The 16,345-nt window shown below is 38.3% G+C and overlaps 1 protein-coding gene across 2 annotated transcripts in view; it reads left to right on the top strand.

The window, feature by feature from the left end:
- LOC131064226 (uncharacterized) overlaps positions 1-16,345 on the top strand; it is an 87,689-nt gene that overhangs the window by 33,518 nt on the left and 37,826 nt on the right. For both annotated transcript variants that reach the window (XM_057998310.2, XM_057998311.2), the window contains one exon: positions 7,109-7,197. In XM_057998310.2, the coding sequence (XP_057854293.2) occupies positions 7,109-7,197 (89 nt within the window). The remainder of the gene's footprint in view (positions 1-7,108; positions 7,198-16,345) is intronic.

The raw sequence follows: 16,345 nt of genomic DNA, 5'->3' as shown, positions 1-16,345 counted from the left end.
AAGGGAATAAGATTCTAGATGAGAGGTTGTTATAGATGACATGGCATCTTATTTGTCATTGGTTTATGTCTCCTAGGTTTTTGTGCCAAATTTAATATTTGGCTATGCATTTAATATTGTTCAGTAAAAAGGAGGCCATTTGTAACAAACCCTAATTAGGGTTTAGGTGTCATGATCTTGACCGTTGATCTACTTTCAATCTGGACCTTTCATTGTAATTGAGGATGCTATTTATACCCCCATTTTTTCATTTCATGGAGGATCAATCAGTAATGTGATGTAATAGAGAATAGAGATAGTTAAGAGATTAGAGAGATTAGAGTTTAGAAGCAATTTGTTTTTGTAGCAAGATTGAGTTTGAGGAAAGGAATTCAAGCAATTGTTGTACATGATAATTTTGAAATCAATGAAATATTGAAGTTATGGTGTTTTGTTGCAACTTTCTTGGTTATCTTCATGGTTGTTCAATTCATTTGAATCATGCTCAATCAAAGTAGTGTGTTAATTTGAAGGATATAGTGTGAGACTTGATCTTTGGTAGGATTCGCTATCCAAACCACTAGCTTCTTGCTGATTGTAGGAACGCCTTGCGTGGTCGACTGGAGAATACCTGAATCACTTAAATTTCGATCATTATTGTATCTTGGATATGTACCTTCGTGGTAGTGTCTTTGATCTTTGATGTGTTGAAAATCATTTTGTTACCTTAGAAGATCGCATCAATTTCAATTAAGTTGTTATTTCATTGCGAAATTGAAGTTGGTTGAATCTTGCCAAGTCTTGTCCACATGAAGTCATTTCTTAGGGTTAGATTAGATTAGACTTCTTTCAAAACCCTATCCTTTTGTTATTTTTTGAAAAGCTTCTTAGTTTAGTAAAATTTCTAGCTTTCGGAGCGTAAGGCCCCTTGAGGATACAACAAATCACATCATACCACTGGTGCTTGTCCACACGTAGAGACCCTACTAACTAGAACATTGGAGTCATCCTAACTGATCCTTCATGCGAATCTTCAGCAGTTAGAGACTTTATTCAAGAGAGGATAAGATGCCTTTAGGTATTTTATTTTGTGTATGATGGTGTACAAAATACACGTCAACAAGACCATGTACAGTCAAAACAGAAAGTGGTTACAAAAGAAGTTTAGTTATAATTTTCACTGTATACATCGTATTGTTCCATCCTATAGGGGGCTCAATTCCCAAAAAACTCTTCATTAGATCTCACCATTTCCAGTACAAATTTATTTCCATTCACAAGGCTTTTGTCTTTGCATTTGTCTCTGAATCCCAAGTCTTCCATTGATGTCTCTCGAGGGTACTTTTTGTTGTATTTTTTTTTGAAACTCAAAATAGTTCCTCAGGAATTCTTCATTACCTTTTCTTGCATATGGCCTATGTCTGGCATATTTGATTTCAGATTTGTTGACCATGGTTTGCCCTGCATCAATCAGCTCCTGGAACCTCTCCTTGGATGTCTCCATTGTAATGGTAACCTGCTCTGCAACAAGGTGAACAACCAGTATTCCTAGAAGACTCAGTAAGCAACCTCTTCTTACCTTGAAACCAATCCTTGTTCCTGGACTTACACAAAAGCTAAAGTATCTCAACAAATAAAACAAGCCAAAAAAGGTTACAGACCGTATTAAGATCATCAATAAAACCAAACAAGATTTCAAATTTGCACAGATTACCATTTACACCCCAAGAACCTAGCCCAAACAGGAATAAAGATCAGATTTCTTTGGCAAAAAAAAATCAAAGAAGACATGTTCAATACTTTCAGGTACCCTGCAAATAGGGCAGAGGTTATCAATGTGGTTGGAAGAACTTAAAAAGGGCAGTTTCTTTGAAAGAAGCAGCCATTTAACACATGATTTTTTAGGTTCCAAGACACTTGACCAAAGATGATTAAAAACTTTGGATCAGTGGTTAGGACTAAGATTCAATTTCCAGCTTACAATGAGATGCCTGATCACATCTTGGGACTTTACAATGGTGTTATAAATCAACTTGGATTCGACTTTATGCAGAACAGTGCCTTCGCATCACTTGGCATTACTTATCATGAATGAATCAACTTCGGAGTGAATAGGAAGTTGGAAAACCTTGCAGGCTTCCCTAATCACAGAGTAAGTTCTCCAATGGGAGCTGAGGAGCTCAAACTCTGTGCTCAGGTCAGACCAAGACGTTAAGAGCAACCCTGCAACACTCCAAGAGGTTTGTCTTTGTGATGCAAATTCCACCAAACAGATGTCGAGCAGGAAATTTTTTTGTCTTCCTTATTGTAAAAGTCACAGCTAGTCACCATGTTTTTAATCAGCTCCTAAGCTCTCAAGATACTTTTGAACACATTAGAACCAGAAGGGGTGAGATGTGGATACCTTTCCAAAATTTGGCATGTTTGGGAGAAGCCATCTAAATATTGTTCCTTACAAGTAGTTTCCAGGGTTCATTGCCATCTAATGCTTTTATTATCCATTTCACTGCCATGGAAACACCATGATATTTTAAACCTTTGAGACCAAGGCCACCTTCAAATTTACTCAAGCAGCACCAATCCCACCTCACAGCATGCCTCTTCTTGCTTTTGCCATTTGACCAAAGAAAGACTCTAATCTTCTTCTGGATATCATTAACTTGATAACTACAAAATAACCACACTGAAGAATAGTATAGGCTGTAAGAGGAGAGTATTTTCTGGCTTACTTGGCGCCTTCCAGCCAAGGACAAATGATGCTTATTCCTCTTAGCAATCTTAGTATCACTTTTTTCCTTGATCCAGTTCCACATGTCCTTAAGACAAGGGTTAACAACAAGAGGAATACCTAGGTGCCTGACCTGTTTGCTGGGACCTCCCCATTGCAGATTAAGTTTACCAAACCAATTAGGAGGCTTGTCTTTCCAGCCGAGAACCATTGATTTAGCATTTGACAGTTTAGCACCAAAAGCCGTGCAAAAAATCTCAAGTCCGCTCATTATATTATCAAAGTTTTCTTCTCTCAAGAGTACAAACATAGCCATATCATCAACAAACTGAACATTGAGTAATTCATCTTGATTGGGCAAAGTCACCCCTTTAACCCTTGGGCTCAAACTTGAGTCCCTTAATAGATAAAAAATAGCATCAGAGGCAATATAAAATAGAGCATGGGCAAGGGGACACCTTGCCTAATGAACCTCTGAAGGTTAAAGGGTTCAGATAAATCACCTTTGACATCTACCTGAGCCACTGCATTATTAAATAGTATTTTTTCCATTTGGTAGAATTTCTTTGGAAACCCAAAAGCTTCAAGGGCCATAAAAATATAGGGCCATTCAACTCTGTATAGGCTTTCTCAAAGTCAAGAAGGAACATATCAACTTCCTGTTCAGACACTCCGGCCCAATCAATTGCTTCCCAGCTGGTTATTAGGTTTTCAAGAATATACCTCCCCTTAATAAATCCAGTTTGTGTATTGCTGATGAAGGTTGGAAGGATGTCAATTACTGAAGGCTAGAATCTTAGCTAGGATCTTGTAGGAAACATTGAGGAGGGTGATAGGCCTCCAATTATTGGTTAAGGATTTGTCTTCATCTTTTGGTTAGAGCCTAATGATACCTCTAGTAATATTGCTTCCCAAGGATCTTTTAGTGATAGTTTCTTTATAAAATTGCATGAGATCTTCACTAATCCACTTACAATTCATTTTATAAAATTCAGTAGGTAAGCCATCTGCACCAGGAGATTTATCATTTTTCAGAGAGTGAATGGCTCTAATAATTTCATCTTTTGAGATGTCTTTACTTAACATTTTAGAATCCTCTTTTTAATTTTTTTTTTAAAATAATACCTTTGCAACAATTTCTAGCCTTCTCACATTCATTACTCTTTCCCTCAAAAGAGAAGAGAGTTTTATAAAACAAGAACTGTTTTTTTATTTCCTCAGGGTTGTTCATCAAAACATCATCAACCCACACACAATCCACTTTTTCTCTAAAGTTCCTTTGTTTAATACAATTAAAGAAAAAACTAGAGCGTGTATAATCATTAGTAAGCCAATTCAACTTAGATCTAATTCTTAGGCCCTGAGTTTTCTTAGTTTGGAAGACTCTGAGATTATGCTTTGGAGAGGTCATTTCATCATTTAAACCTTCATTAGAGGGGCCAGCTTGTAGAGATCTCTCCAAGGAGCAAAGCTTGTTCTGCAGCTCATATTCTTCTTTTCTCCCATCCATCACTCTTTTTTCCTCTAAGTAGAAATAAGACAGTTCAACTGCTAACATTTTTGTTCTACCTCTCAATAGTAGAGCAATTTCTCAGCAGGATTCTATTAATCTCTCTAAGAGTGGAGATAGCATCATTGTAATCTTCAAGATTTAGCAAGGAGTTATTAAGCATAAGCATGTTGTTCATCTTGACTTCTTTAGGCCTATCATTATACACTTGAATTCTGACTTCAATAGGATGATGATAAGAGAGGGAACTTGGATGAACTTTCACCTACAATCATCTTCAATTTGATCAAAATTAAAGAAATCTTTGTTTACATAGAACTTGTCAACCCTACAGTAGATTCTCTCAGAGCCTTTTTGAGAGTTGCACCAAGTATACCATATGCCCTTGTAATCTTTCTTTAGTCCTTCAAGTGGGTAAAAAAGATTTAATCTATTCTTCATCTTATACCAAGCATTTCTCATTACCCTTCCGCCCCTTATCCAGGTCACCAACTTTATTATCATTGTTTTCCATCATATTGAAGTCCCCTCCAACAATCCAAGGATGTTAGGAAGGTTGTACAGCCATTTTGAGAGTTCAATTCTTTCACTATAATGATTGGGAACATATATTGAGTGTATCCCTATTTTTTGTTATCTATCTCAACAATGATTCATAGGGCTCTGTTGGAAGGGAAACCCCACATTCAATAATAGATTGAGACCATTTGCTATTCAATAATATAACAATGCCTCCTCTGCCCTTTTCATGATTGGTATAGAAGTGGATTTAGTCTTTCCATGTGAATTTTAGATTGGTGTCAAGGGTGAAGCCCACAACTTTCACCTCACGAAGGAGGAGAATATCAATATTGCCAAACTGTTTTAATACTCTTCTGATAACGAATTTTCTGTCAGGAGACTCAAGTCCCTTGACATTCCAGCTAATGCAGTTCAAGGTCATCATCATTTAGGGTTTGCCACCCATCTTTATAATTCCTAAATTTTTCAAAGCATTTAGGCATCCTATCTTCTTTACTTTCTTTTTTATTTTTAGATTCACTATCACCTCTACTTAGGTTTCCTCTTTTTTATCTATGAAGGAAAGGCTTTTGTCAATTTCTTTCAATATATTATCATCACTACTATCCATAGCAGAGTTATCTATATCTTTCCCTATGATAGCCTTACTAACCAGAGATTCTGAAATCTCCTTTGGTTCTACTTGTTCAATCATGTCTTGAACAATTTTCCTTTTAGCTTGACCCATTTTTGTTCTTAGCTTGTTCAATACCAACTCCTGGGCATTCTTTTTGTCTCTGGGGTTGGTATTGGGCACATTAGCTAAGTTTCCATGCACAACCTTTTGCCGAGTAGGTCCATTATGGCTACTCACATTAGAATAATTCAAATTCTTCTCCAGAGATTCAATCTTTTCTGTCTCATTGACTGTTGAGATAACTGCTGGTAAGGTTTCTCTTTCTAAGTCTTTGGGGAGAATTTAGGATTTTTCAAAGGTCTCAATTTGAAATTAGGGCAGTTCCTGTTTTGATGCTCTTACTTTTTGCATAGAAGCATGAACTCAACCCTCCCAATAGGTCAATTTTGCAAACAAGCAGACTACCCCCCAATTCAATGCCAATTTGGTGAAGGATGTCCACCCTCAGGGATAGAGCAATCAACAACATGGTATCCATGTGTGGCAGGGTGGCTCTGGGCTCCTCCACTTGGAGCACTTTGCTCATAGGAGACAAAAGTTGGGGAAGAATTGAGCAATGTTGAGCAAGGACATACATCACAAAATCCATCTAGGGACTGATACAGCAAGGACTTTATCAGTCAGGGTGTCTGGAGACCATTGAACAGCCCTGAAGATTGGTTCCCCACGTTCCATAATTGCTTAGCAAGGGCTCTCTCTTGCATAGAATGATTTTTGAAAAATACAACAAATAAACCTTTTTGCACCATCCTAGAGAAGGATATGTGAAGCCCTAGTTTTTTCCCCCATACATTAGCAACCAGTCATCAAGAAATCTCCTTTAAGGCAGTTTGTTATTGTCCAGAGCCACCAAAAATATTGCATTATTTTAGAGTTTGCTTCCTTCTTTACTCAAAGTACTTAGCATGTTATCGTTAGGAACCATGAAAAGGGTGTTAAGGTTGGAAGAGGTGTGCTTACCTTCTTCTCTTCCAGTATCTTGACAATCTCTGAGTTTTCCATGTTCTGCACACACTTCAAATCTAGTAGAGACCAGGACTGCTTTTCCTTCACTACCTGCGATAACTTCGTTGAAAGACTTATCTCTGGAGTTTAATTCTAGTCTGCTTTTTCTGCTCCTCGGGTGGCTCCCCTGAGGATTCATCGCCTTCAGGCATTAAATGAGATGTGACCAGGCACCTCAAGTGGCTAAAAGAAATATTCTCAATTCAAAATTTTTCAAAAACCAAGCAACCATGAGTGGAAAGAAAATTTGAAAACAAAAGAAAGACAAAGGAAGCGACCCAACTCAAAACCATCCAAAGGAACAAGAATTGGTCTTCAAGGTCAACAAAGGGTAGGAAGAAGCCTCAAGAGGCCAGAGCAAGAGCATAGCAGGTCAGTAATGGAGGATGACTGTTTGTCTCCCAGCCAGACCCCAGAGCTCACTCCAGCCTCCTTCAAATCAGTTTGGGTCAGCAATGGAGGATGACTGTTATGGTTGAGCTTCCATGAAATCATTGAGATTTGTTGTGTAGATCGATATATATATATATATATATATATATATATATATATATGAATATATTTCACCTTGTCTCTTATGGCCATACCCTCAATATAAATTGAATTCAAATGAATTAATGATAGTTCATTGGTTTATGTGTTATAGTTGCATCTTTTAAGTTACATTTTTGTTTTCCTTTGCTGGCAGATGTTTTAAAACTGGGAGATTCAACTCAGATCAATGAGCGTTGCTTGGAACTGCAGAAGAATAAAAGCTGTGGAAAATCCAGCAACAAGGTGGTAGCAAGTGTCCCCTTTTCATAATGTATTGAATCCTTTCCCTGACATAAGACTTTTCTTATTATATTGTGAAATTTTATATTGGTGTGAATTTCTTACCTGCTGTAAGGCTTTTCTCATTGCAGTATACAATCCTTAGTTTCTATGAATTATTTTTAATATGAACTCCACTATCATTTACTACTTATCCAGATTTTCAATGCCTATAGATAATACTTGTGATTGTTCTATAAATGCGGTTCATTCATTTTACTTTCTTTCACTAAATGAATATATTCTAATATTTTCAGTCAAAGCCAATTTAAAATTCGTGAAATGCTGACTATTCAGTCTCACTTATATTCGTGTAAGCTATAGCTCATTAGATGGTTCAGAATTAAGATCATATGTACAAAATTTAATTAAACACTTTGTACATTACAGTTTTGACAATCAAGAAACTAAGTGTCACGAGGAGGTATACGAACAGCACAACTAGCCCATAAACTTTCAATTCCTTCAAATTGGTTTAGGTTGTAGAATAAGGCCCTAAAGACTGTCGTTGTTTATAGTTATACACATATATAAACAAATATTGAGATCAAACAATTAGCAGTCAAGCTGCCACTCGTTGCTCAAGCTTCTGTGCTTAGGAATTGATGAATCATTTCAAGTTGATGTTGCAAGTGCTCCGTGCCCATTTTGTGTCAAGTATTATGGAACTTCAAAAGCCAAACCATGTAAGGGTCGTAGCCTTGATTATTGGCAGGTGGTGAAGAATAGCATGTTAGGAACCACTGTTCTGATACCTGTATTAGGAATTAGTTAGCATTGGCTTGGCTGCATATGCTTTGTAAGTTGATCCATTTGCTAAATTAGAATAAAAATATTTATCTCTTATGTATTAGACAGTAGCAGTTATCTTCAGTTAGATTCTCTATATTGTATTTATCCCAAATGTATGGGGTAGTACTAGTTGTCTGTAGCTAGACTCTGTATGTTGTAATGACTTAGCAAGTGTAAGACATCTTGAGTATATTATATTTGGGTCTGCTGCTCTATTGGAGGATTGCCCCCTCAAAGTGTTGCTGCGAACATTAAAATATTCTAATTTTTGTTTTATCTGTGCACATTTTCTGCCTAATTGAGATTTGTTATTGCATATTATATTTTGTAGGGTCTTATTGATCTTGCAGGTTCCTTCCATGTGTTATTAGAGCTCTTTCTTGATCTCCTTGGCGATTCACAATCTCTCTTTTTGCAACATGGTGCATAGAAGTGTCTGTGATAGGACAATAACCTCTTGTAGGATCAAGCACAATTCCCAACTGATTAATTGGGGGAACTACTTGGGCTTAAAATCAGTCCAGAAACTCATTGTGAGTAGTACCCCAAGACCCCTAAGTTGGCATGTGAGGAAATTTGCCAGCGAAAAATGTCAACAGCTTTGCCTCTTATATTTATAATAGTATTTACCCTAAGTGTATACAATGAGTTGTCGTTCAGAGGTAAATCTGTGGCTGGAATATTAACAACTACTCTATGGGAAAATTATTGATACCTAAAGAGCATTATTTGATTAGACAACCTCGTTGTGCTATGAGGTTTTCTCATAAACCCCTAGTAAATTACAATAGTTTGGGCCCATAGTTTGTATAGGTGGTTATACAATAGTTCTTACACAACTCTTATACAGTTCGACATTTCAAAATTTTCGAGGCAAAAGTTTCCTAATCAAAGAGGGATTAGTTTGACTGAGTATTTTGCTTAGAGGGTATTATCTATTAAAAAAAGAAGTCGTGCAAATTTTTCGACCTTGCGAGTAAATTGCTTGTTGCAATTATCTCATTGAGCAGATTGCATTGGTCTATATTTTGGTAACCCCCTAAATTGTCATTTGGAAATGACATTGTGCCTCCAAAAGTGAATTCCAAGGTTGAAGTCGAAATAGCCACCATGCTTACTATTTCCAACATGCAACAACATTTTATCAGTCTTAATAAGAATATTAACCAATTTGACTTTGCCCGATTGAGTGCTACACTCAATCAATTGGTCAAATGGTCTAATTTTTGGACCAATTACAGTTGTTTCAATCAACATAATTTAGAGGGTACCTCTAGGGGCTTCCCAAAGCCTTGAAATATTGACATGCACAAATTTCATGGGTATGGAATTGGCACATGGTTAAGAATTATGGAACACTACCTTGAAATTTATCAAGTTTTTGAAAATGAGTGTGTTAGTTTGGTTAGGTTTGTTTTAGAAGGAGTAATAGCCTTGTGGTATCTTTGGTGTACTAAGTTATGTATAGGAAAATCTAAATGGGCCAAATTTAAAAAATCTCTTCGTGATTGATTTAAGCCAAGTTTGTATGGGGACCTGTTGTGACCTTTCACACGTCACCCCATTGCAAATGGGGACCCTCCCTTTTTCCTGCTTTCTAGGGCTTTTGTTAGAGCCTTGTGACCTTCTTGCATCAGTATTGTCAAGTTTGTCAGTTTTGAGCAACCTGAGTTTTGAACATTATGAGTCAATGCGTCCAAGCCATGGTTAGAACAGAGTCTAGACGTCATCATTGTGTCTAGAAAGCCCAAAGGATGAAGATCACAATTGATTTGAGCTAATTTGGACAACTTTCTATTTTTGGAAAGTTTTGTTTTTTTGCTTTTTCCTAGTTTTTAGGAAGTTTCATTTTGGCATTTTGAGCACGATCCTCGAAATGGCTATTTTTAGAAAGTTTTTCCTATTTTTTAGGGAACCTTGCTTTTTCTATTTTTAGAAAGTGGATATAGGGTTTGCACTAGTCACACTGAAATACACTAAAATGATCGACCAATTCCTCCTCAAATCCAATTTTTGACCCAAAAAGCCAATTTCCTAAATTTTAGGAATCTCGAGGAATTCAGTGAATGATTGAGGCATAGTTTTCAAATTTCAAGGCAATCTGGTAAAATTTGCACAAGTTATGGAGATTTCAAGTTTTGATCATATGGTTCATGAAATCAATGAAGTCCGCCTTGAAAATGATGAAGGGGTTCTCGACAATCAAGAAAGTCTGCCCTTGGTCAAGGTCATGGTTCCTGAGATCCACCAAGTCCGCCTTCTTGGTGCACAAAGTTGGTAAAGTCTGCCTTGGGAAAGGTGAGGTGGGTCATGATATTGCAGAAGTCCGCCTTACCAAATGGTACAAGTGCAAGCGAATGTCAAAGTCTGCCATGAGTGGAGAGTTGAGGTGTGAGGAAGTAAGAAAGTCCGCCCTTGGTCAAGGACTATGGTTCCTAAAGTTTGTAAAGTCCGTCTTCTTGGTGCACAATGTCAAGCAACCCCGCCCTATCATAAGACATGGTGCAAGGAAGTGAAGAAGTCCACCCAAGGGTGAGGGAATCAACAAATGTTTGAAGAGCATGGAGTTTACCAAGTCCGCCCTCCATAGTTCCTGAAAATGTTCAAGTCCGCCTTGAAGGAGAAGGTTGTGTGTCATGAAGTTTATGAAGTCTGCCGTGTGGATAAGGTGATGTCAAAGTCCGCCCTCAAGCAATGAGCCATGAAATCAATGAAGTCCGCCCTTGACTAATATGAAAGGTGCACAAACATTAGGAAGTCTGCCCTAGCAAGGAGAATCAATGCAATAAAGTCCGCCTCATGTGAAAACTCGCTAAGTCTGAAATGAAGGAATATTCCAAGGGGATGTCATCAAGATTTGATTCCCAAGTTCGAACTATGACATATTTGGAAAGTTTTTAAAAAGAGAATGTTGCAAATTTTGTTCGAATTATGAACTGAAAACTGAATTAGAAAGTTGCATTGGAAAGATAAGATGAGGATTCGAGTGATGACAAAGCAACTAGGGATCAAAATGGAAACTTTCTTTGCAAGCTTGATAGACTGAATGTCCAAGTTCTATGTATAAAGGATAAATAAGAAACAAATTTTGAAGATCCTCTGTGTTTCTAAATGAAGAATTCAAACTCCAATACAAATGCCTTTCATTCTCTCATTTCATCATATGAAGTTCGAATTTTAAGAACAAGTTGAGAGGCATTTTGAGAGAAGTGTTGCGCAGGTTGAGAGTATTTCTGCAGGTTAAAGTAATCTCAAGAAGGATTTTAAGCATAAGTCTCAGATTTTCAACCATTTTTTTTCACAAGTTGCACACAGATTTTGGAGGGACTTTGACTGTTTGGAAGACAAATTTATTAATTTTCTGAGATTAACATTTGATTCTCATCTTCCAAGCAGGTTCTTTGTGTTATTTGTGTTATTATTTCGAAGGTGAAAATTTAAAGAGAAGGTGAAAATTTGTTTTGAAGGCAGGGTATTGGGTTTTGAACCCAGGTTTTTCCTCAAAGTTTAAAGAGAAAGAATAAATTTAGCAGATTTCCCTTTCTTTCTTTTTCATTTTCTGCCTTTAAACAAGTTAGAATAAATTTCAAGGAGTTTAACGAACTTAATTTTTCCAAATTCTGATTTTGAAGATAAAATCAGACTTTTACCCCCTTACGTCTGATGATTTTTCAAGGGATTTTCTTAAAATTTTCAGAATATCAAAGTATTTGAAAATCCAATTTTCAAGGCTAAGTGTTGATAAGAGAGTAAACCATAAATTACTTAGCCTCCAAACTCTGAAATTGCACCTAAAATACAGATTATAACTTAAGTTTATTAGTTGTGTTCTTGTGCAGATTTGGATGACCTTCGAAGCGGGGACATCATGCAAGATGAAGTTTCTAGTGGACAAAGATCCCCCTCCGGAGTCAAAGATGAATTCTAAATGGAAGCAAGTTGGTGACACAAACTTGGGTCACATCGGTCAACTGCCTAACGCAATTGCGCGAAGGATGATGAACAATGGAATCGTACAAGCTGCTGGTTTCCTCCCAGCGATGCAATGTGCTGAGTTAGTGGCAGAATGCTGCAAACATTACAACCCAACAAGCAGAGAAATAGTAGCCCCTGATGGCAGAATCTTGGCAAACATCAGAGAAGTGGTGATCAGAGAAGCATTCTGTATCCCCGAGTACCACAAAACTGTTTACATAACTGTTGTGACCATTTCACACATCGCCCCATTTAAATGGGGGCCCCCTCTTTTTGCTCGTTTTTGCTCGCCTTTCGCTTTGCTTTTTAGGGTTTTGGTTTAGTTTGTCAGTTGTCTGGATTTAGGGTCAAGCCTTAGGGTTTCTGTTACTGCGTTTTGGGGCCAGAGTCCAGTCAATCTTGAGAGTTTTTCGAGCTTCCTTTCGTAGGATGCAATTTTGAATAAAGTGAATTCGCCAGAGGCTAAGTGAGTTGGTCTATTTTTTAATTGGAATTTTGAATGAATTTGCTTAAGTGTCGATGATGAGATTTTGATTTTTGTCCAATTGAGTGATTTTGACCAAATTTTGAAAATTTTGATATTTGGTCCCGGGCATTGGAAAGGTCTTGTTTTTGCCTTGTGAAGTGATTGTAATCCCGAAATCATGATATTTTGGCCTGTAGGAGCAAAATCGCTCCTGTCCCTCAGTGAAGGACTGGAGCTCGTTTTCAAAAATCTTACTGTCCCTGCAGGATCAAGATGACCTTTCAAGTGGAAGTGGTAAAGGGGGGCATGATCTTTCCGTTGAATATAATTTGAAGAATTTCATGAGCACAGAAATGCCCCAGGAGTGAAAATCGCTCCTGTCCCTCAGTGGAGGACCGGAGCTCAAAATCAAACATTGCCTTGTCCTTGCAGGATTTAAACAACTTGACGATTTGAAGAGATCAAAGGAGATATGTTTTATCAATTGAATATAACTTGAAGTGCCTTCGTGAAGGAAAACGGACCCAAAATGCAAAGTTCGCTCCTGTCCCTCAGTCAGGGACCAGGGCGAAATTCAGTGTAGCTCCCGTCCCTCTCCCAGGGACCAGAGCGAAATTCCTCATAGGGCAAAATTTGAATGAAGATTGAGCAAGTTTTGAGTTTGAAGCAAGAAAGGAGGATGAAATGAACCCGTTGAAGACAAATTGAAGATTGCAAGACATCAATAGGAGACTCAAATTGGCCTAGGCGCTCCTGTCCCTCAGTCAGGGACCAAAGCGATTTTTGCCTTAGGTCAATTTCTTGCCAAGTTAGAACGAATTCCAAGCCATGGATGAATGAAGGGATGCACAACAAGATCGTTGAAGATAAATTTTGAAGTTAGCAAGTTGTGATGGAGCCTACAAGTACAAATTCGCTCCTGTCCCTCAGCCAGGGACCAGGGCGAAATAATGATTATCTTGCCTTCCACTCAAGTTCAAACCACTCCAAGTCAGGATGCATGGAGGCAAGGACGTTTTGAAGCGTCTCGACGAAGAACAAAGTTACAAAGGTCGCCAATGTTGGGGGAATTGCACCCAATATCCAAATTCGCTCCTGTCCCTCAGTCAGGGACCAGAGCGAAATTCCTATGAAGGCTTGGGTGTTGAAGGTTTATCAAGTTTCAAGTGTCCAAGAGGGATCAAAAGACCTCATTCTACATGGTGAAAGTGATTGCAAGTCGATACAAGCAAGGATGAGCCCAAAATACTCAAATTCGCTCCCGTCCCTCAGTCAGGGACCAGGGCGATATTTACCATATTGGCCAAATCCTTCAAAAATCACGCCAAGTCAAGGTTGTACAAGGTTGCACGGGGTCTAAGGTGTCTTAAGAAGATGATATGCAAAGAAATCAAACTTCAAAATCAAAAGGTGATCAATTGAGCCAAGGAGACAACATCGCTCCTGTCCCTCAGTCAGGGACCAGGGCGATTTTCACAAGATCATTCATTTTCCTTCAAAATCATGACAAGGCAAGGATACACAAGATTAAGGATATCGTTTGGAAGGCAATGAACAAGAAACAAAAGTTACAAAATGACAAATTTAGGCTAAGATACAAGGTTCGCTCCTGTCCCTCACCAAGGGACCAGGGCGATAATCCTCCAAGCATCAAAGTGCCTTGTTAACGACAAGTAGAACAAGCATGGAACGAAAGGATAACGTTGTTTCTCCCTTATAATGAAATTTGGTGATCATAGAAACGAAGGTCAAGGAGAAAACACATAATTCGCTCCTGTCCCTCACCAAGGGACCAGGGCGATAATGGTCATAAAAGGCACTCATCCACAAAACCAAGTTAATCAAGTTTGAAATTCTTAGCAAAAATGCTAGTTTCAACATGGAGATGGAGGTTTCGAACGTCAAAAGCACAAGATTCCAGGCTAAAATGGTAATTCGCTCCTGTCCCTCTCCCAGGGACCAGAGCGATGGGGTTTGTATCTTTCCCTTCTCCAAATTTTGGCGCTAAACATTTTTTTGAATTTTTTATTAAATGCTAAAAATCGATAAATTGGAATATTTAATTGATAGCATTTAAAATTTGCGCAAAACATTTATTTAATTAATTTTGCCTATTTAAAAATCGAAAAAGTTAATTATAAAGGCAATTAATTAATTTATTATTATAGAAAATTGGAGCGCTTGGATTTATTTTATAAAAGTCGGCCCTTGTTATTTATTTAAAAATCATTTTAATTTCTTTATTTTGGCAAAGTCGGCCTAGAGGTAAATGAGAGGTGAGCGCTTATAAAAGGAGGGTGAAAATTTTCATTTTCACATTATCATGTTATCATCTTCCATATGCGATTTTGGAGAAGTGCGATTGGTATTCAAGTGGGGCGAATTTCCATTCCAAGGGAGGCGCAAACATCATCAAGGGAGTGCGAACTTGAAGTTAAAGTAAGGTGAACTTGCCAAAGACATTAAAGATCACATCAAAGACCCCAAGGGTGGCGAATTGATAAGGTGGACGTTCATTTGAAGAGGGATCACGTGGGGAGCTTCGAATTAAGTTTTGCCTAGGCGATTTTCTTCATTTTTGCATCTTAGAGTTAAGCTCTCAAGTGAGGTATGGCGATATGGTCCCTTGTTTTCAATTTTGAATTTTGATCGTCATTGCTTCAAATTTTGAATTTTGAAATTTTGAATTCCAGTAGCTCAATCGTTTTTAGGAAATGATAACTCAAGGACTTATCATGAAGTTTCCTAAAATTAATCTAATCTATGTTATGCATTGCAATATCTAGTTACTTATTATGAAATGTTGTGTAGGTATGGCGACCCTGAAGGCGGGAGCATCCACCAGTCGTCCAGCTCTCATGAAGGAAGATCAAAAGACCGAAGAAGTGGAGACCAAGATCGTGTCTAAGTGGAGCAACATTGGAGATACCAACTTGGGCAACTTCAGTACGAAGAAGTTTCGAGAGGTCCCTTACATTGGCAAGCCATCACCTGTCGCTCGGAGGATAATTGAAAGTGGCATCATTAAGGCGGCCGGCTTCCCTCCAGCAGTACAGTGTCATGAGTTGATGATCGAGTGCGCTCGTCATTATGATCCTCAATCCAGAACGATCGTGTCCAAGGAAGGAAACACTTTAGCTTATCTTTTAGAGGAAGCTATAAGTGAGGCTTTCCATCTTCCAAAGCACAGAGATATGATCTACAAGAGCATAGAGGGAGCCAGGTCAATGTACGAAGATGATCCAGATGCTTGCCTAAGCATCATCAACAAGAACTGGTTACTCAAGAGTCGTCCTCGCCTGAGCAAGGTACCGAACACACCACACAGGATTGATTTCCAGGAGGAGTACAGAGATTTGATTACAATGCTCAACCGAGTCATAGGAGCCCCTCAGGCCTTCTACTTTGAGAAGTGGATGTTCTACTTCATCCAGGTGATAGTTCAGGGAAAGGGAACAATTCATTGGGCTAGAATGATTAGCCATTGCTCGGACGTACAGTTGAGGAGACTCAAGGCTACCAAGTCCTTCCACATGAGTTCATACGTCATCTATGCCTTGATCAGGAGCTTCGAGTACGCAGGACTACCTCACAGAGGAGTGATTGGAAGAGGACCCGGCGAAGTCAGAGTTTGTGACTCCTATGTTCACTTGCATCATCCGCCAGGAAGCAACTACAAGTTAGTTAATGATACCTTCATTATGAACATCACAAGGACGTTGCAAGGTGGGATTCACAACAGATTATCTCAGGATGCGCAGGAACTAGTAAAGAGGTACGGTGCTTGGTTTATCCAATTTCCGAAGTTTACTTATATCAGAGTTCATGGATGTCCTTCACCTCCATACATGTTGCCGAGATATCCGACAGACAGAATAG

Source organism: Cryptomeria japonica, chromosome 6 (assembly GCF_030272615.1).
Source record: "Cryptomeria japonica chromosome 6, Sugi_1.0, whole genome shotgun sequence".
Classification (NCBI taxonomy): Eukaryota; Viridiplantae; Streptophyta; class Pinopsida; order Cupressales; family Cupressaceae; genus Cryptomeria; species Cryptomeria japonica.
Note: the sequence above shows the minus strand (reverse complement) of the source record. Positions and strands in the feature narration are given on the sequence as shown.